Source organism: Toxoplasma gondii, chromosome V (genome assembly GCF_000006565.2).
Source record: "Toxoplasma gondii ME49 chromosome V, whole genome shotgun sequence".
NCBI classification, from domain to species: Eukaryota; Apicomplexa; class Conoidasida; order Eucoccidiorida; family Sarcocystidae; genus Toxoplasma; species Toxoplasma gondii.
The window spans coordinates 957719-978658 of record NC_031472.1 but is presented as its reverse complement, the minus strand read 5'-3'; the positions used below and the strand labels follow the sequence as shown (position 1 = coordinate 978658).

The 20940-nt window shown below is 57.8% G+C and overlaps 3 protein-coding genes across 3 annotated transcripts; 2 read left to right on the top strand and 1 right to left on the bottom strand.

The window, feature by feature from the left end:
- Window positions 1–815: 815 nt before the first annotated feature.
- Window positions 816–8069, bottom strand: TGME49_213388 (hypothetical protein). The gene is made up of 2 exons (XM_018779600.1): window positions 3591–8069; window positions 816–3389 (listed from the first exon to the last, which is right to left on the bottom strand). The coding sequence occupies exons 1-2, from the start codon at window positions 6247–6249 to the stop codon at window positions 2020–2022; spliced, it is 4029 nt and encodes a 1342-aa protein (XP_018637884.1). The 5' UTR covers window positions 6250–8069; the 3' UTR covers window positions 816–2019.
- TGME49_213380 (hypothetical protein) lies at window positions 6549–8709 on the top strand. The gene has a single exon (XM_002371036.2). The coding sequence runs from the start codon at window positions 7346–7348 to the stop codon at window positions 8087–8089; it is 744 nt and encodes a 247-aa protein (XP_002371077.1). The 5' UTR covers window positions 6549–7345; the 3' UTR covers window positions 8090–8709.
- On the top strand, window positions 8215–19125 carry FRM3 (formin FRM3). Its single transcript, XM_002371035.2, has one exon. The coding sequence runs from the start codon at window positions 9481–9483 to the stop codon at window positions 18028–18030; it is 8550 nt and encodes a 2849-aa protein (XP_002371076.1). The 5' UTR covers window positions 8215–9480; the 3' UTR covers window positions 18031–19125.
- Window positions 19126–20940: the final 1815 nt, after the last annotated feature.

The following is a 20940-nucleotide window of genomic DNA, read 5'->3' as shown; positions in this document are numbered from 1 at the left end:
TAGAAATTCAGAGCACACAGAGAGTGTGTAGCGAGGGAAACAGAAGCACTGTTTCCATGTGCTAGCCTTCAACGTCTGCAGTTCACTACACCGAAGAAAACAGGCATTCTGGTGTGTCATCCCTTCTCGAAGTTTTTGAGGATCCTCATTACTGATACCCATACACGTTAAGCTGCTATTCTAGGGTGGCAGTTAATGTCATTCGTAAGGTTCATCGCTAGTGATACTTCATCAACTGTCTCCGGAGATTCACTCTTCATAAGTCTAGGTCAGGTACAGTTGCTCATCCCACCCGAACGACACAGTTGATGATACTCAGGTGCATTTCTGGACCTGTTAGTTGCGAATTTCCCAGCGAAAAATACACTTTTCAGGCTTTTCTTCTCGCACTTGGTAGGGCCTGGACGATGAATTCACGACTGTCAACGCTGCCGTTCTGTCAAGAGTACATTTTCACCGTTTGAAGTGGAGTAGGCAGGGAGCAAATTGTGTGTCTGTAATCTTGACGTTGCTCACACATCACCGCTGACGGCGACATCTCGCGTTTGTTCCTAGACCGATAGGGCGGACAAGACGAGCGCCTGAGAGAGGCAGCAGGCCGTCGAGGGTCGCTTTTTCTGTCGATTTCTCGGAGTTTCCAGAGGAGAACCAGTCTTAGGGTGTCACTAACCTTCCCTCTCCCTTTCAACGCCACTTTGTATGGAGCTTCCAGAACTGAAACTCCCAGAGCAGTACTGTTTTCTGTGGGCGCGGTTACCTCCATAAGATAACCGACGCCGAGTGTCTATCCTACTGAATGCTCAATTACTTGTACGGTCTGGCACTTCCACGCGCTGTTTATCCCCAGATGTCAACCACGGTTACAAGCTTCAGCGTTTGACTGTTCAGGAACCGGCACAGACGCCCCATGTGCACCTTTCTTGCGCATTTCACATGCATATCAACCCAATACAGGTACTGCAGTACTCCTACATCGCATTCACGAGAGGGAACGGATTCCATTCCTAAGAAACTCATTTCAAATGGGCACAGACGGCAGAAGCGCCACTGCTCTCTCAGCTGAGGCAATGCTGCTTGTCCCTGTTTAGGAACGAACATATATTTTTTCGGAGAAAGATGCAATGAACAAAGAACGCAGAGGTTCAAGCGATGCCACGGCAGGCGAGCCTCCGAGCAGCAAATTACTTAGACTAAGGGGAAGACAAAGGAAACGGAAGAGACACACAAAGAGCGAAGCGGGGACAAAAGGGAAGAACAAACGAAAGAGGAAAAGAGCGTGACAGAGAGGGGGAAAGAGAGAGAGGAAGACGGAGAAGCGAAGAAAATGCAGTGCGACAAGAGGGAGAGTCTGAGTGTTTTTTCGCTGGATTTAAGGAACCAAAATCAAGTCGAGGGCACCGTTGTACGCTCTCAACTTCACAGAAGACTCGTGGAAGTTCGAGAATGACTCTCGCACAAAAGGCTAAGGAGAGAAGACGAGTTCTCTCGACATGCAAGCTGCACTGGAAAAAAAGAACCGTGTTTTTCGGCGGTGTCAGAAAAAAAGCGTCGCATCCCTTATCTCAATTTTGGCACAAAAAGAGGCGGAAAATCAGAAGCAAGAGACAGCTCCTTGCGAATCTTTTACTTTGCTCCTGTTTCCTCATTCTGCTCCCTGAAAGCTTTTTCCATCTCCTTTCTTCCCTCACTTCTCCGCTCTCCTGGCTGTGCACCGCGGTCGATGAGCGTCTGGCTCTTCGCTCGTGTCTACTACACAACTGACGCTCGCCCTGTTGAACTGTGTGTCTGTCTGGCCAAGCTCCAGAAACACTGGGGAAAAGCAACTACCTCCTCCCATATACATCTGAACATATATATATATATATATGATGATGAAATAAACATACATATAAATGTACACATATAGCAATAAATGTATGTACAGAACATGGAAATGTGTGTTCGCCTGTTGTTTTGGCGAATATACTGGTGCGAGTTGTCTCCGACTGCATGCGTTATCTCTTGTTCTTCCTCAGGGCTCTACCTCGTGAGATACGACCGCGGCCGTCGCACCAGTTCTCTCTTGCCTGCTTGGCTCTGCGCTGCGAGCATGCTTCGCGGTCGCACCCTTTCCGGACTTGCGTCTTCGTCTCGAAGTTCTTCAAGTGCGTTTTGATGTTTAGGTCGCCGAACTTGGACGTCGATTGCAATGACTCTGCCGACTGCTGTCTCTGTTTCCTCGCAGCCTGCTAGCGACACCTGGATGCCTCTTAGATTCTTCGTGACCGTGTACGGATCTGTGTCCTGGGCTCTGCAGAGGAGACTTCTTGAATCGGCCTCTTGAAAGCGATTCAGTGCTTCGCCATCTTCTTTCTTTCGCGCCGTCTGTGCAGCGAAGCTTCCTCCCGTGACGATGTTTGACGAGTTTCTCCGCGAGTTCCGAAACATCCCAGTCACGTCTTCTCCGAGTCGCGTCGATACTTCGTGAGAGACTGTCTCCCTTTCTGGACGTCTGCCTCTCGGCACTGCCTCTCCACTAGGACTGACTCGCGACTGGTTTCGACGTCGTGCGATCTCTTCTGTTCTCTGAAGTCCTTTCAGACAAGGTGCATTTTGCTTCTTCTCTGCGCCTCCGTCTCTTCCAGAGCTGCCTCGCCAGACGCCCCCAGAGAGAAGATCAGGGCCGAGTGAACCTTGCGCTCTCGCAATTTCCTTTCCAAGTGCAGAGTTTCTAGGCGCGACATTTTCATCTGAGAAGTCTTCGCTTGAAAAGGTTCCACCCTTCCGCCCACTCCGACGACGCCGGGCACTGTCTGCTTGCAGTTGCGAAGTCCCCTCGGCTCTCAGCTCCTGCTGCATGCGAACTTGGTGCTCTCTCAGCTTCTCGACGACGTCGGCGCACTCGCCCAGAAGCGCCTCAGACTGTTCTCTGATGAGCGAAGTCAAACTGGAGGAAGAATGCGTCTGCGCAACCCGCTGTGGCTTCGCTCCAGAAAGAGACGCAGAGGATCTGGAGAAAGGCGCTGAGGGAAAAGGGGAAGGAGAAACGGAAGGGACGCTGGCGAGAGAAACAGACGAGGAGTCGGGAAGAGGAAGAGTCACTCGAGCTTGCGTCGGGGCGCTGGGAGGCAGGGAAGATCGGTGAGATGGAGGCGACTTTGAGAAATTAAAGAGAGACGAATCAGGAGAGGAGTGAAAGCCGGAAGCGAACATAGGAACTTGGTGCAAGCTCCAGCGACTGTCAACTTCAGACTGCATGCGCTGAAGCTGGTTCTGAATCAATTCCAGTTGTTGCTGTCGACATCTCGCAGCCTCTCTGCTTCCCAGATATGTATCTCGCAGGTCGGGGAACGAAGGAGCTCCGCAGTCGCCCTTTTCGTAATTTGGGGACGAATGCAGAGAAGAAGAGTCTGCGAGAAGCAAAAGTCGACAAAGCACATCTAAAGAGATAAGACACTTTAGTTCTCGGTGGTTTCCAAGAGGCTGCAGAGAAGCATTTGAGAAAGTCAAGAGCCCCATCGCCTGAAAAAAAACCCACAGAAAGTTGAGGAAGAACAGGAGCCCTGCGATCGACTTCGTCGAAGGCGCTCCCTTCGTCGAGAGAAGCTTACTTGTGTCTTTGGTGTCTCCGTGTGGGGCCTGCGGCATCGAGGAGGCATCGGGAGGCAACGCAGGCTGGGGAGGAGGACAGCCTGTCTCTTCGACGGAGGACGCTAGACTGCTCGCGAGAGCCTGAGCGACGCCAGACGGTGAGCAAAGTCGGCCTGTCTCCTCTCCACACTGGTGGGGTCCGCCAGCTTCTCTGCTGCCCGGCTCGGTGCTGGGAGACAACTTGGAGGGTGGTTTAAGAGAAGAGCCTCCCGTCCGCGCGCGAAACGGAGGAAACGAGGGAGTGACAGAGTGCGAATAAGGAAAGGTGACGTCCAGACAGTCAAGCTGCGCCGCAATGTCGTCAAGGAGCTTCAGCTCTGCCTCGACATCGACGGGGCTCGGAGACAGTGGAGCCCCTGCTTCTTCTCCCGGAGACACTTCCTTCCTCGCTCGGTCTCCTTCACCATCCTGACGAGCGGGGTAGGCGTGGAGTCTCGGAACGTCTTCGCTTCCCGGTTCTCTCGGGAGCGTCCGCGCTGCCGATAGAGGAGACGAGCTAGTCCTGACTGTCGCGCGGATGGGGCCATCTGGAGTTCTCCTGACATCGATATCGATGTTGGCGACTGACCCTTTGAGTTCTTTGAGTTCTTCGCACAGGCCGCGTGTCTCCGCCGAGGCCCCGGGCTCCGGACTCCGTTTCGGGCGCGCCGCGGCGGCGTCTCGGCAAGGCGAGTCGCGCCGCCCCCTGGCGAGGAGACTTCTTCCTGGAGGAGGCGGGAAGACAGTCAGAAAGCCAGGTCTCGCCTCGTCCCTCCGCGGAACATCCTGGGCATCGAGACAGTCCCCGGCTGGGGCGCGTGCGGGTCTCTCGCCCCCGCGCAAGTGACCACAGGCTGTGTGGGGTCGCGTTCTAGACAGGAGCGATTCTTGCCGTGGTTCCTGCTTCGCGTCCCGAGGACCGACAGCGGCGCAGCTGATTGCGCGTCGAATTCGGCCTCCAGCACTCGCGCCGAATGGTCCGTGTTCGGTCTGCTTTTGCGTGCACAGACAGGCAGAGGAGCAGATGGAGGCTGCGACTGAGGCCCTCTGTTCCCTGAAGAGCTCGAGTTTCTCTTGGCGCATGCGCCGCTCTTCCTCCTCCTTCAAGGCCCCTGGACAGTCTCGCTTGTACTTTTCGATGAACGGCCGCAAGTCCTGCTCCATCAGGTACAGCTTCATGCGATATTCCGCGGCCGCGACTGCTGCATGCGGCGACGTGCTTCTCAGGCGTCGCGAAAGAAGCTCTGAGGGCGTCGCCCGGAAGCGGGATAAGTCACTCTTCGAGTCATCCCAAGGTTTCTTCTTCGACTTTTTCGGAAACAACGTCTTCAGCTCTCCGACTCTCGAGGGCGAGGACCCAGCAGACACAAATCCAGCTCTGCTTCGGGTGGCTCTTTCAGACTCTGAGCCTCGAAGGTCCACCCTGCTTGTGTGAGGCGTCCAGGGGTTCGCGCCCCAGAAGCCGCAAGCGCCATCGAAACTCTGAGCACTCGCACTCCTGCCACCTGCGTGCGGTTCTTGGAAAGGAAGCAACTCCTCCCAGAGGCAAGCCTCGTCGCGATGCTGTCTCCTTCGGTCTGCGCTTGAGGCAGGCACACTTCGGCTCGGCCCCCGAACGCGTCTGGAGCCCAACGTGCCCGTAGGCACCTGCGGGCTCCTCGGGCCCCGAGGCCCCGCGCCCCACCCCTCGAACCCGCGAAGCCCGACGAGCCCCGCCCCCAGGGGCTTCCCGTCCAGCTCGCGAAGCAGGTGAAACACTTCCTTCTTCTCCCTCCGAACTTCTTGCAGTCTCTGCCAGAGCCGCAGCTGCTGCTCGCGTCTGCGCGCCGCAGCTCGGGCCGCCAGCGACGAACAGGAGACACTGGAGACGTGGGTGGAACAGACAGCTGAGTCGGGCACCAGGTGCATGTGTGGAGAGGTTCCGGGAGGAAGGACGAGAGGCGCGTAGGGGAAAAAGTCGGAGGGGCCTGCTGTAGGATGTGCGTGGAAGAACTTCGCATGTATGTCCGAATGGCCTTCAAAAGCTGCACAGCAAGGACAGAAGGCAGCGCTCCTATAGCATCCGTCTGAGCAGGGAAGAGCACACGGAGGCGGGGCCTTTTCAAAGTTGACAGAGGACTGGAGAAACTCGTCTCTTTCTGGATACGCAGCAGCGGCGGTTTCGAGAGGCTCTGGAGCCAGGGGCGGAGGAGACAGCACCGGAAAACAGCTGCACGTTTCCTGTGGAGAGGCCGAGACACCCCGAGGGAGACAAGACGACGCCTCAGACGCACTCTCTTGGGGCTCTTCACTCATGGCGCATCTCTCCGCACACAACGAATGCGGTCTCTCGTCCAGCAGACGAGGAGATTCGCCAGCCCCGGTGTCTCCTTCGCAAAAGCCGAAACCTGAGCCTCGCGTCTCCTCGAAGATGTCTGCCTCCTTTGCACGGGAAGAACTCGTGTGGGAGTGCGAACTGAGGCGGTCGCTGCCCTCCTGTAGAGACTCTCGAGGCATCATCGTGGTCTCATTTACGGTGACGACCCCGTTTTCCGTGAAAGCCCCGTCGTCAACAACTCCTTTCTCCTCCATTTCGTCCTCGGTGGCCCGCGTTTTCACACACAAAGAATGCGTTTCATAAAACTGCTCGACCTTGTCCATCGGCGAACATGCACCACCTCCGGTGCCTCCTTCAGATGCCCAGGGCCCGCGCCGCGGCTTGGGTATACGTACACCTCAGAGGGCGGGGCGCAACTGCGAGAAGGGCGTTCGGATGAATTTCTCTCTCGACAGAAGTTAGAATTCGAGCTCGGCAATCGAAAGAAGGGAAACTTTGCGCGGCAAGAAGTGACGCGCGGCAATGGTAGACTGGAGGCACTGCGTGCGAAAAATGCTTGAAGAAGTTTCGCGTCGGTCGTCGAGTGTTGATTCTTGGGGAAACGCCTCCGTAGTTCCCACTGCAGATGGGTGCCGAGAAGTCGGTTTGCGCATCCAAACGTGGATCCAACAATTCAGGCTTCGAAAGGAAGTCAGAAGATGACGACGTAGGCATAACTAGTGTGACCCTCGAGAGCTGTACATACACCCCGATTCAAGGACCCCAAGAGGCACCCCTGACATGACTGAAAACGCGTGTACACGTAGGTGAAAAAATTAATCAGACCGCCACCGAATTTTGTTCGTTTCTCGACGACACATGCGCTCGCGCGCGGACTTTTTCTCTTGAACCGAAGCGAGTTGCTTCCCTTCGCGAGTGAGAAACGCATTCGTGTGTTTCTGCTTTGTGTGAAGAAAGCCAGGGGAGAATCTCGAGAAAGAGGGAAAAAGCCCAGGCAATTTCGGCCCGCAATCTTGGAGGAAGGGAGAAAACGAGAATGCCGGCACCTACAAAGGGACAAAAAACGCGTTACATTCATGAAGCGTTGTGAGTTCGCCTAGCCAGCAGGATCTCGATGCGCGGGAGGCATTCCCCTACGTGAAAGAGACGCATGTGCTTCAGTGAGTGAGTCGGCAAGACGCCCAAGCCATCTGAGTGAGCTTCTGAAAAACTGGCGGCGTTCTCTCGCAGGAAGGCAGCTGTCAGGAGGCGACGAGACTCTCGCGTCGGCCAACCTCTGTCTGTGTTCTTGTCGGTTTCTTATCTCCCGGGGAGAAGAACCTCGCGTATTCTCCAAGTGAGACTTCTTTCTTCGACTCGTTGTTCCTCGAGTCTCCGCTTTCTCTTCTCCCGGCTGTCCTCCCCCTCGTCTGACGTGAGATGCCTCTCCTCCCGTCCTCTCTCGCCCCTGGCCACCCAGAGTCCGGTACATCGGCGGTGAAAGGCCGCACAACGCGTCGAGGCGACAGACCAGACTTCTACACACTCGTGAGTGGAGAGTCTTCTTGCGGAGAGGCGACGGACGCTCCTTCTTTGTCCACCCGAGAGCAAGTCGTGAGGTCAGGCGCGGCTCCGAGAAATCGCGCGCCACTCTGCAGAGAGCCGCGCAGAGGAGAAAAGGAGCGAGGGACGAGAGATGGCGGTCGAAAGACAAACAGAAGCGACGAGGCGCCACAAAATGGACTGCGTCGGTGTGTGAACTGTCCGGGATGGAAACGACTACAAAGAGAGACGCCTCGAGAGACTCCTTGCACCCCTCTCTCGCCACCCCGGAGCTGCGTTTCAGAAGACAGCTGCTTTTCTCGGGTTCGGCTGACAGCCTCGACTCCCTTCCTTTTACGCCCTGGGCCAGGGAAAAACTGCGTTCTCGAGCAGAGGAAAAGGGGGATTTCGAGTCTCTGCACCGACACAACGAAGCAGAGGAGAACTCCGGAAGAATGCAAAGGGTCGGCCGTGGTCCTCGCGGGAGAAGAAGCGCTGCACGTATCCTCTCAGGAGAGAGAATGTCGAGCTCGGTTCGACGCAGCCGCGGGCGCGAGTTTCCTCGGTCTCTACAGCCTCAGCGTTTGCAGTGTGAATTTCCTCGATGATTCGCGTTTTTCTCGAACCTCCTTCTCCGTTTGAAAGGCCCCGTTTCCAGAAACAAACATCATTCGCGCAGACACACTGCCGGCAAAGCGGCCAGCGTTTCCTCGGTCGTCGCGCAACTTCGTCGCGTGTCTTTTTCTCCAGTGCTGTCTTTGTTCCCAGGCTGGTCTCTTCCCTTTCCTGTCAGTGAAAATCTCGTCTAGTGAAATACACGGAGTCGGCGGAGGCAGGCGGCTACCTGCTGTCAGCCCAAGCCGAGAGGAAACCTTTTCAGTTCTCCCGCTTCTCGGCATTCTCGGAGAAGTCCTTGCGCTGGCCGCTCTCTGAAAGAAAAATTGGAAATCCAGAGAGGGATACCTGTGGCTTTCTCTCGCAATGCTCTCTCCTATCCTCTCTGCAGGTCGGACGGACGCTCGCGATCCGCAGTCGTTCGTCTTCTCCTGCCGGTCTCCGCTGTCCGGACTCCCGTGCAGACTCAGCTGCTCCGGTCCGCTGGGCTTTGTTTTCTCCACGCTTTTAGTCTCTCTTCTCTCTCCTCTTCGTCCCCTTCTGATTCCTCGCTGAATTCGTGTCGCTGTCGTTCTGTCTCCATACTCCGTGCACAGGGACAGTCAAAACCCAGACCGGCTTCATCAGCGACTGTCCCCAGGCACCGGTCTCTCACGTGAGGAAAGATCGCGGAGACGAAAACATCGCAAACAAGAAAAGATCGCATGCGCTCTGCTCGTTTGGCGCCTCGATTTCTTCTTTCGCGTGCGTCTTCTGTCGGGAGAATCCCCGAGCCCTGGCCGGATTTTCTTGCGCTTCACAGGGCTTCTTCTCTCAACTCGAATCTGGGTGAATGCGGCGTCTCACGTGGTGATTCTGCCCGTTTTCCTTCCTCTCTCTTCTCCCTTTTTATCAGTTTTGTGGTGAAAAGGCTTTCAACGTCGTTCCTCATGACCTGCCGAGACCCAGCGAACCTCCGTCCCGCCTGTCTCACGTGACGCTCTGTGTGTTAAGTTCAAGAACCTGTCTCTTCTTCTGCTTCGACTGTCTCTTCTTCTGCTTCGACTGTCTCCCCTTCCGCTTCGACTGTCTCCTCGTTCTGATAGTCTGACTCCCTCTCGTCTCCCTCGCCTCGGTCACTGGCTGCGTTCAAGCAGCCTTTGCACGGTTCTTCTGCGTTCCCCTTTACGCGACCGGGGACGTTGTCCCCCTCCGTCGGCTTTCGTTTTTCTCTTCTCTGTCTCGCTGTTGGGGTCTTTCTTCTTTCCCGCTTCCTCTTTCGTCGCTGTCGTCGGCCGCAGGCGAACCTCGTATCTCTGAGGAGGAAATCGCCCTTGTTGCGAACGGGGGAGTTTCTGTCCTGTCTGCATGTTCTCCCGTGGAACTCACGTCCTGCTTCACACGCGAGAGGGAGAGGACACTCTCGGGCCTGGAGAAGCATGCCAGGCGCTGCATCTGAGCTGAGGAGCGACTCCGCGCGGTCTCTTTCTCCCCCCGTTTCTCCTTCTCTCAGCTCGTTCCTCGCTTCGCCAGCGCCGACGCGCGTGCCCTGTCGCCCGACGAGCGAGCGGGACGGTCGCGAGCACACAGGTGTAGCCAGCGCGCGGCGCTCCCGGACCGCCAAGGGGCAGGGACCCTGGAACGACGAGCAGGCGCGCGCGCCGCGAGGTGACAATGAGGGCGGTAGCTCCACGAGGCGAGAGAGACAGGACGGAACGCCCGACACTTGGAGAGAGACCTCGCCTCCGCGGAGCGGGACGCGCCTGCTCTCGAAGCCCGAGACCCCACATCGCGCGCAGCATGTAGAACAGCGAGGTGCTCGAGCGTCCATCTCGGGAAGCCGGTTTCCCTCGCCTCCGAGCCCCGCGATGAAGCGCTCTAGGCTGCAACGCAGAGGCAGGAAGCGGATCCCTGGAGAGAGGCACGCAGAAGCTGGAGCCTGCAGGGTGTCGACCAGCAAGAGTGGCGAAGAGCCTTTCAGAGACTCGCCGGCGGGGACGGAGGGGCGACAGGCCAGACGAGAAGAAGAGAGGGCGAGCAGGGACAAGTCCGAGGAAGGGCGGGGCTGGGGGGGAGACGGGGACGAGGCGGCTGGGGAGGCGGGACTGTTTGGGGAAGCCAGCGAGGAGGATGAGAAGGCAGAAGCGAACGCGACTTCGTCGCAGGCGTCTCGGCCGTCGACGCGCCAGGGGTTAAAGCGAAGTCAGAGCCAGGCTTTCTGTCGACCTGCCTCTTTACAGAAGCCTCGCCTTCAGCTCCGGCATCCCTCTGCGTCGTTTGAAGCGAGTGTGGGAGGTTCTTCTCCCGTCTCTTCCTCTCCTCGCACCAGTTCCCCGGAGTTCCCTCGGTCCTCTGAAGCCTCCTCCCCAGGCTTTTTGTCCTCTCCTGTTCGTCCTGTGATCTCGCCATCTTCCTTGTTCTCGTCGAGCGTCCGACGGTCTCCACACTCGGTTGGAGATGCCGAAAGCGAAGGGGCGGTCTCCCCCTCGGGCCAGGCCGAGGCGCCGAGCGCCCTTGAGACCGAATTCAGGAAGATGCGCTCCCCGTCCTTCTTCAGGATGACCAGGCGACAGTCGCCCTCGTGGGACAATTTCTATGCGCTCTCGCCGACCGGAAAGAGGGCGCTGTCAAACGCAGAGAGCCAGCGTGGCGAGGACCCGCGACACCTGTCGCGCGGCAATCTGTCAAGGCTTTTGTCTCCCTGGAGTCGGAATTCCCCGCATGCCTCCGAAGCCAGCAAAGAGGCGAGCACCGCCGGTGCTCCCAAGAGACCCCACGGGCTCAAAGGCCTCGAGTGCCTCAGCGGCCTTGAGGACCCGGAAAGACAGCTGTCTCTTCCTGCTCTGCACTCTCGCCAGAGCTGGCGGGGCTCCCCATCTGTGTCTCCGGCGCGTCTGCGCTCATCTTCTCCCTTTTCTTCTTCGCCTCTCAGCAAGGCTCGGGAGCTCTGGCGGCGCCTCAGCAGCAGCCGTTCCGGTCTGGAGCCAGACACGAAGTCTGGAGCCCAGGGGACGGGGCCTCTGGACCCCGTTTCCGACCGGAAACTGAAGGAGGGCCAGCTGCCCCCGAGTGCGGTCCATGCGTCCCCAAGGGACCCCGCTGAAAAGAACACGGTCTCCGTTGTCTCGCCTTCCTTCTGGTCCTTCTCGTCTCCCGTCTCCTCTCGCCAGGGCAATCCTATCGCTTCGGTGTGCTCGTCTGTTGGGGACTCGCGGCTCCCGGAAGATTTGGGGCGCGACGCGAGCCCTGAGTCTCCGTTCTTCATGTCGGTGTCTGCGGGCGGGCAGACAGATCGGGCGATGTCTGGAGACAAGACTTCGCTCAGCAGGAGCACTCTCGCCTACACGACTTGTGTGCAGTCTCTTGGGGAGGAGTCTGCGAGTGAGGCCAAAGAAGAGACAGAGACAGCGAGCCCGGAGGCCACAGGCGCGACGCTCCGGCGCGCGCCCTATGAGACGCGCCGAGGAGTCTCTTCCCCCTCGTCTCTCTCGGCCCACTCCCAAGCGTTCGTTTTCACGGACAAGGAATCTTTCTTGCGAAAGTCCCCGATCAAGGCAGACCTCGGGGCTTTGCCTTCCTTGTCTCCTCCCTACGTCTCATCTCGCTCTGTCTCTTCTTCTGCGTCGTCGCGCAATCGATTTGTCGATGTCAGTCCGTCGCTTCTCCGGTCACTCTCTCCCTCTCCTCTCCATCGTGCGCGGTCTGTATCCTCTGTGTCGTTTCCTGCTTCATCTTTTCTTCCGTCTGACTTGTGCTCTCCGCAATGCTCCTCACAGCGCCAAAACGCGTCGGCTTCCGGGCAGGACGATTTGTCTGAGGCCGGGGCCTCTCAGTCGCCCGCAGGAAGTGCCTGGAGAGGTGCTGCAGTTTCTGAGGATTTTCGTCTGAACGATGCTGTAAACAAAACTCTCAAAGAGGCGAAGGAGACAAAAGGACAAGGCGACAACGCGACTCGTCTCGCCCGGCTGGAGACCGCTGTCCGGGCCCTCTGGTCGCTTCAGGGCGACGAGGAGGCCTTGCAGGTTCTCTCGAGGCACACATCTTTGTTTCTAGCGGAAAAACGACAGAAAGAGACCTTCGAGCAGACGCGGAGGCGAGAGGAGACTGCGCCCAAGCCAGAGGCGCCTCGCCGGGAGGGAAGGAAGAGCTCGCCTCTCCACCTCGTGGACATGGCGTCCCTGTTCTCGGAGGGGACAGGCGACGGAAGGCTTTCGGAAGAAACGGATAAAAGAGAAGAATCAGACGAGGGCGACCAGCGTGCTTTCTCCTTTGCCTTCTCTCCTAAAAACGCGTCGGTGCCTGCTTTCTTTGAAGAGCCTTCAAGGTGCTCCTCCGCCCCCGATGCTGTTCTGACGCCTTCGCGTCTCTCGCGCAGAGTCGACAGGAGACCGGGATCTCCAGGAGCACAGGCGGGGCGAACAGGAGACAGGGCCTCGGGAGGTGTTTCGAGGAAGCCTCTGTCTCTCTTCCCGCTTGCCGACCTCTCTCCCTCGACTGCTTCTCAGGGGGACAGCCGGGGCTCTGGACTCTTTTCATGTTCCGTACTCCGCACGAGGACGTCCGCCAGCGGGCTCGTGTCAGAGACCGGAACAGAGCAAGCGCAGGGAGACACCTCGCCCTTGGGCTCTGCGCTGCCTCCGACTCGCGGGGTGCAGGGTGGCGGCGGCGGCCAGTCGACGGTTGTTTCCGAAGGAGGGGCGCCGGGAGTTGAGGCGGAAGACGCGGGAGAAAGGGACGTGGAAAGGAGGGGAAACCATGGAACAAAGAGTGCAGCTGCTCGCAGGGTCAACGAAGAGTTGCGTGGAGGGGTGTCCGAGGGACTGCAGGGCGAGAAAGAAGACGAGAAGCACTTAGAGGCCAACGACGCAGAGAAGGACAACATCGTCGAGTTCGTCATGTCTGTTGTTCACCGCACAATGTCGAAGTCCCGGATTCCTGGGGAGCAAGAGGGAGACGAGGCGGCTGCGAAAGAAGCCAAGCAGAAAGCTCGGCTTCATAGTCTCCTGCTGCAGCTCGAGAGCCTCTCCGACACTCTCAAGACAGCCTTGCAAGAACAGGAGGTGAAAGGCGCATGTGACGGAGGGGAGAAAAGCGACGCTGACGGGTCCAAAGCGGTGAGGGAACCACAGGAAACGGACGCTTCCAGACCCGCCCCGGTGGGCGACGCGCGGACTTCCGAGAAGGCCTTCCCGCTTAGCACCTGTCCCGCTACCTCCTGTCCTGCGTCTCCACTCCTCTCTACGGCAGAGAGAGCTGGGGAAGCGCAGTCGTCTGCTCAAGGGCTAGCAGAGGAGAAGACTGAGAAGGGGGGCGTCGCCCTCGCTTCGACTGTCCCCTCCCCCGCGCCGAAGCGTCTAGCCGACGCTTCCGTCCAAACAGAGGAAGTGTTGAACGACTCTCTGGGCTCGTCCGAGTCGCCTTCTTCTCTCTCGAAAAGCCTGTCGCCTGCTGCGACTTCGTGTCCGTCCTCTGACGCTGCTTCGGGTGCTTCGGGTGATTCTGGTGCTTCCGCCGCTCCCAAACCTTCGGGGAAAGGCAAGCCGCCGGGCCGGCCTCCCGGGGAGTCGAGTTCTGCGCATGCTTTGGGCGCCAAGGCGACGCCGAAAGAAGCCGCGACCGCGCCTGGAAAGGTGGCTCCGGGATCGAAGAAAGGGAAGCCCCCCGGGCCTCCTCCAGGGGCCCCGAAGGCCCCAGCCAGCACGCCTGCGCAGGACGCGGCCTCGAAGAAAGGAGCGCCCCCAGGGCCTCCGCCGGGGACCGGATCAACCCCTGGAGGAAAAGGCCTGCCGCCGAAGAAGGGAGGCCCTCCGGGGGGCAAGGGTCCGCCTCCAGGGAAAGGACCGCCCGGGAAAGGGCCGCCAGGGAAAGGAGGCCCGAAGGCGAAGGGCTTGGCGATTTTTTCGGGGCCGCAGTTTCTCATCCCCGAGAAGCACGTACCCAAGCCTCCTCCTGGATTCAAAGCCGCGACGAAGCTCCAGTGGACGCCGTTGTCTGAGGACAAGGTCACGGGGACAGTTTTCGAAGGCCTGCTGGATAGGTACCCTCTAGCCTCGCCAAAGCTTCAAGGAGAGTCTGAAGAGTCTTTCTCGGCTTCTTGCGTTGCTTCAGGTCAACCAGGTGAAGACGCACCAACCGACGGCGCTATTTGCAGCGCTGTCACTCCGGAGGCGAGTATTAAGGAGCCAAAGGGCGAGGAGTCTCCTCCGCATGGGGTCCCCGGGGCCTCCGAAGCTTCAGCGAAGAAGTCGGTACCGGGTGAGGGAAGAACGCCTTCGGCGGCGTCACAATCTGGACAGTCTGCTGCGAGTGCCGCGCCGGAAGCAGCAAAAGAAGCTGGGAAGGAGGCCCAAAGCACTGGACAGTGTCTTTTTTCGTCTCTGTCCGCGGAGGATTTGCCTCGGGAAATGATGCTGGACGCGAGCGAGAAGCGCGAGACGGCAGAGTCCCTACGCAGGGAGGGCGACGCTGCCGGCGCAGAGGGGAGGAGCGGGGACCCTTTTCCGTCTGCTTCCCAGAAGCGTCCGTTTCGCTATCGGTTGGACTTTGTCCAGCTCTTCGACCTCTTTTACCACGATGAGAAGGAGTTGCAGCTGAAGGCGAAGAAGAGCAGCGGAGGGACCGGAGCGGGCGAGGGCGGGGGCCCGAAGAAGAAGTCGGGGGTGCTGGACGCGAAGGCGACGCAAAACGTGGAAATTTGTTTGAAGAAGTACAAGCTGTCGACGGTCGAGGAGTTCAAGGCTCTCGCGGCGCAGATCGATGACCCCACCACACTGGCGATCGACTTGAACTTGGCGGAGAACATCACTCTGTACTGGCCGGAGCCGAGTGCGTGCGAAGCTTTGAAGGCGAAGAGCCCGGAGAACGCGCTGCAGTTGCCCCTCGCTGACCAGCTGTACTTCACGCTTCTCAACCAGGTCGCTCTGGGGAGCGAGAAGCTGAACTTCTTTCTGCAGAGGCGCGCGGTGGACGAAGAGCTCGAGAGCAAGCGGGAGAAGCTCGACCAGTACTGCGGCGCGATCGAGCTCCTTGCGCAGACTCTGGAGAGCGACGCCTTCAAGGACATACTCGGCCTCGTGGTCCGGCTGGGGAACTGCGTGAACCGCGGCAGCAAGGAGGGCTTCGGCTTCAAACTGAAAGACTTCGTGGGCCAGCTGGCCGCATGCACCAGCAAAGACCGGTCGACGAACCTCTTTCGCGTCATCGTTCAGACGGTGCTGGAGCAGAACCCGAGTGCATGCGACGAGATGCGCGCGTTGCAGGATGTCGACGCCGCGAAGGCTATCGACTTGAAGGACCTGCTTCAGTTCGGAGACATCGAAAAGAAGCTCGGGGCCTGGGCCAAGCAGATCGGCGACCGACGCAGCGCCTTCGGCGGCGCTGCAGACAAGATGGAGAAGTGGATCGAGAGCCGCGAGGCGCGTCTCTGCGAGCTGAAGAAGAAGGCGGAGGACGCGGAAACCCTCCAGGTCCGACTCAGGGGCCTCATGGGCCTTACCAAGGCGGACTGCGTCTGGCCCGAACCCCTTCGCTGGTTCGGACAGTTCTACTCGCACTTCGAGGCCATCGCGAAGGAGTACCGTGGCGCCAAAGACCGCGACCGCCAGAAGGCCGAGCGCGAGGCAAAAAAGAAGAACGACGTCTTGCGGCGGGCCACCACCATCGGCGCACCCGCCATCAGTTCGCTCTCCTCGGAGAAACCCATGCAGGGTGTTCCTCTGAGGCCCGCGGGCCTCGACCCTTCCCTCGCGAGGCTGTCGAGCGCGACGCAAAGCCGCTTCCCCGGCCTCCTGTCTCCGACTGGCGGAGGGGGGGGAAACTTCTTCAGCGGTGTGGGGGCTTCTTTCCACTCATCACCTCCTCTCCAGCGATTCAATACGTATGCGAACCACAGCGGCGGGAAGACCGGCGGCTTTCGCTCGCCGTCGCCGCTGTCTCCGGGTGCCGCGGCCAAGTCCGTCGCGAGGGTCCGCCGCGCCTCTGAGGCCGGGAAGTCAGCGGAGGGACAGGAGGCGCCCGCGGAGGCGGCTTCGTCGGGCCTTGCAGAGAAGGCGGGCGAGGAAGAAAAACAGTGTGGGGCAGAGGCAGGAGACGACGGGGAAGCGGACGAAAACGCGAGCGGGGGGCAGGAGGACGGTGCAGCCGCAGCCCCCTCTTTGAGTCCGGAGACCGACGAAGGCCTCCGGGTGGAACCGGAGAGCCTCCTGGAGAGGGCAGACCAGAGAGAGAGGGAAGACGAAGGGAAGCAGGTCGACGCGGAGGAAGACGCAGCGAATTTGATGGCGAGCGTTGATGAAGAAGGGCGAGGCCTTGCGCCCCGCATCATGGCGGCATGGGCGCAAGCCAGAAGCCCACATTTGGGCAGGTATCAAGGATGCAAGCGGGGCGGCCGCGGGTTAGGGAGATTTCCTGGGATCTTGCGGGATAAGTCCAAGAAAATCTCGTGCGATGGGGCAGATTCGAGTCTCTTGGTGCCATCGTTGTATCAGACCCGAACCGCTGTAGGCGCCTCCGGAAACTCTCCACTGCCTTCCCCTCGTCCGTCTCCAACTGCAGCCACAAACGCATCCTTCACAGTCCGCTCTCTGCGAGACCCGTCCCCTCTGCCTGTTGCTTCGGGTGTCTCTACTCTCCCCACCTCTTCTGGTGTCACTACTGTGCCTGTCCCTTCGGATGTCTCCACTTCTGCTGAGTTCATGTTTCCCTTCGCGAAGGCTCGCCCGAAGACAGGTTCCCGCGGTCGGGCGAGATGTGTTGAGAAGCACGAGCAGAAAAGTGAGGACGTTCACAAGGTTGTGGGGGGTTCGAGCGCTGCGTCTTTTTTGGTCTCCGCGGCCTCCTCACTGGGGCTCGAGAAGACGAAGCGGCGAGAAGACAAGACGGAGACTGTCCAGAAGGCCCGCGCGGGGGACAAGGCGACTGCGGTTGTGCCCCGAAACAAGGCGGCACTATGTGTGTCTCCAGTTCCGACCACGAGTCCTCACGGTTGTTCGCGGCCCTTCACGCGCTCTACTCGAGTTTCTGGCGGAGAGCTGTCGGAGCCGTCTGGATCCGTTCCGTGTCTTTCGGAAGCCGATAAAGAGTGGGTGAGGTGCGGCGGCGGCTACTGTGAGGTGTCTCTCAGCTCCACAGCAGGCCCCAGCGGTGCTCGACAGCAGCGAGACAGTCGCGGGTCGACGGCGGCTTCTCACAGCTTTTCCCTCTCGGGGGCTGGAAGCTCGAGGGCTTCTTCTGGGCGCCAAGGTTCCGTCGGAGCAGAGGCGAAGGACGGGTCTGAGGGTCTTACGAACTCAACTCGAGTCGGTCGGAGGCGAAGCCAAGGCGCGATAGGGGCGGAGGAGACGGAGAAAGGAAAGACAGGAGTCGAAAAGGGTTTGAAGATGCTCGGCAAGGGACTGTCTGCCGGAAAATTCCAGTCTACGCCGGAACACCAGGCGCCGCCGCCTCTGGAGGACCTGGCGTTCGCGCGAGACTCTCTAGAGACCCCCGCGGAGGCGGGGCTCGACGCTTTGGTGAGAGAAGTGAAGGCAGTTGATCTAGCGCGAAAGCGGTTGGAGGCGGCGCGAAACAGAGATGGAGAGACAGACGTGTCTGCGCGAGACCGGAAAGAGAGTCATCCTTGTCCGTTCAGTCCGCAAGCCGGCCGGAGCGGGCTGGACATAGGAGGGAAGGATTTTGACAGATCGATGGTAGGAGACAGCGTTCGAAAGGTCCGCACTCGCGTCACAGGAGGCCGGGATGGAAGCATTGAGCGCCAGGCCACAAATCCGTATATTGCGGCGAATGTGCCTCGGCATCCGCGGCGGTGGGAGCCCGGCGGGAGAATGACGCAGGGTCGCAAGGTGCCAGCTGATCTGTCGGCGCTTGGTAGTGACCTCAATCCCCCGTCAGCTCATGGTTCTGGTTCCCCTTCGGAGGCAGCGATCTCCGACGGTGGAGAAGTTGCGAGACAAACGAAAGGTGGAGGCGAATCGGCAGACGCCGCTGTCTGAAACGATGCCGGAGAGTTCGCGCGTGCGTGAACCGTGGAGGCTTTGAGAGGAAATAAGCCAAAACCCGCGATGAAAAGAGCATTTGCATGTTGCGCGATGCGACTGCGGCGGGATGGTGGCAGTTCAGGGAAACCTGGCGGGGCTGCGCAGAAGCGAAAACTGAGACGTCTCATCCTGTTACCCTGTGTTGACATCCGCGTCTCTCCGTTACGTGCCAGCGCTCTTCGACACGCAGTTGAGACAGAAGCGGGATGGCGACTTTCGGACCCGGGAGACGACGCACAGATGGCAGAAGACGTTTTTTCGTTGCGGCGCCACCCGCAGCGTCTTGATCGTCCTTGCTAGGCAGTCTGAGTCGCCTGAAGGGGGAGGTGCGGTGACGATTTCGTGGCAGGTCCGGCGAGGCCACTGTTTCGGCGCCAAGCACAATAGGAAGTAACAAAGAAGAGCGACGGTAGCGTTTCTCTCACTTTGTTCAGTCAAGTTCTCTCGGGCATTGCTGTCCTTTTTTCCGCTTAACTCCTCTCTGTTTAATTTTTTGTGGTAAAACCCGTACCGATGGTCGGCATAGTGCATGCTGTTCGCCGCTGCTCTATGCGGCCTCCGCCAAAGGGTGAAAGAGGAACGGAAGCAGCGTGTGAGGATGCCGCGAAGAAGAGGTGGAGAAACGTGGCGGACAGAGCCCGGGTTCGTATCGTGAAACAGTGCAAGATTTTTTCCGCGGGAGAAGAGAGTGCACGAAGGAACGGTACGCATGCTCGGACTGTCTTTTGTGGGTGCAGCGATAATGTAGAAGAAATCATTCATGGCAGGTACGAAAGTGGCACGAGGACGCTCGAGGACGCAGCCCGATGTTGCTGTGACAAACAGGGATTTGTGGTATTCTGCGAACACAGGTTCCGTACAGCTCTGCCCCTGTCTCAGCCCTATTTTTTTGGTCATAGTATGTCCACCGTTGAATCTGTAACGCTGTGAACTCTTTTCATGTGCGTTTTACCACCGTCGGGAATCGCTTTGTCGTTTGCTTGCGTTGTGTTGGCTGTTGGTATGAAGACTCAGTTGTGTCAAGAGTACGCACAAAGAATTCTACATGCAACGAAGGAAGGTCGTCGAACGAATCTCGCCGCCAGGGTGGGCGTGGCCTTTAGCTTTCTTAGGGCCATTCTGCGCGAAAGACCTTTGTTAGAAAACATCGTTGTTTGTTTCTTATAGCGTCCAAATAATCAGCCACTCTGAGGTTCACATGCAGCTGTGGTTAGGGCTGGGAATATAGGAACTGAGTCAGCAGCAGATGCTCAAGAAATTGTTGGATGTCGTGGGCTACACAGGTCCAGAGAATGGCGTCGATAGCGTTGTTCCAAGGACTGTTACAAGGCTCATTCACACCGGTGTCAGCACCGAGAAAAGGTGTACTCTGAGGAAAGGCAACGCCACAGATTTGGGACGACTGTTCAACGTCACAGCCACTATGCCACAAAAGTGTTCATCCGTTCTGCGCCGTTTCATCGTTCTCTGGCGAATGCCTGTCAGGGGACCTAGACACTCGAAGCAGGCTTATAGCTTTTCTCTTAGTTTGCGAAAACAACTTGTAGAAGCGTGCTGTGTGGAGCCTGGGGAAAGATTATGGCGCGGACCGAAGAGATGTGAGTAGTCTCCAAAGTCGCCTTGCGGCAGGCGCTCTTGAAACAACAGAACGGAAAAAGTGCGCAGTGGAGATGCAGTGTCCCGGAGGCGATGTGGTCAGCAGAAGGAATGACTATATCCGTAACAAGCATAATATTAGTTAACTAGGGTTCAGCCAGAGTACGCAAAACTGTTGCTCGAGATGCTGACTTGAGTATTCGGGGGTTCGGTGGAGTTGCTTTTACAGACAAATAGGTGCTTTATCGCAAGTCTTTCATGAGGGAGACAACTTGTTGGCAGGGGGGAAAATGATGTTTTTAAAAAGAACCGTTGTTTGCACTTTGGCAAGCTGTAAAGTATATTGAGACTCACTATGGAATGGTTAGAGTCACGGCAGCGCGTTTCCCATGTTAACAAATGTTAAGCGACCGCAGTGCTTTTGTGAGTTCTCGAGTTGTTCTTTACAGATTGGTTACCAACGCATAGCCGCTATCACAGCTAGTGGCAGGTTTGTGTTAAAACCCCTCGTATGCCTCCTGTGTGCCACATTAGGACCATGTACTGCAGCATGATCGAGTTGTGCGAGGCAACCCGTCCAGTAGCACGAACGGCTGGCTGAAAAGTGCTTAAGTACCTTGCATGATGATGCAGCTCCATAGGCGTCTGAGTCATGGGATTTATAATACTCTCCCAGCAAAACGACCCATGTCTTTTAACAAGGTCTTATACGTGCAGCCTTCCCCGTTCCCTGCAGATAGGTCGGGTAGAATATGTAGCGTCCTCGATCAACACGTAATGCAAAAACGGGTGACAAGCAGCACTTCCATTTAGGTGTTCACTTCTATCTTTCATTATCAGGACCTGCAAAAGGAAACAAGTGGATGGCAGATTCTATCTAACAAAAGGATCCTCTATCGTCAAAAACTAAAGGGGTGCCTTCGCAGAGGACAGATTTTCCCGCTGCTAAGCTGGAAACCCGAAATCTTTTTCAAGCCCACCTCGTATTACATGTTATTTTCGCGGAGATGTTGTGGGATATTGAGAGACGCTCACGAACCCAAAACCGTAACTTTGTGCTCTCAATGGTTTGCGATAATTACACCGTTGCCCCTGTTAATTCCTTTGAGTTTCACCCTTCCGAGCTTCCGTTATATTGTATAGATCACATGGCTTTTCATACTTTGAGATCATACTAGTGACAAGAAGGGAAGCGTGTTTCCAAGAAAAAGGATATTTAGCCAGGAAGTACATTTTTTGCCATCAGATTTATTTTTTTTACCATTCTGT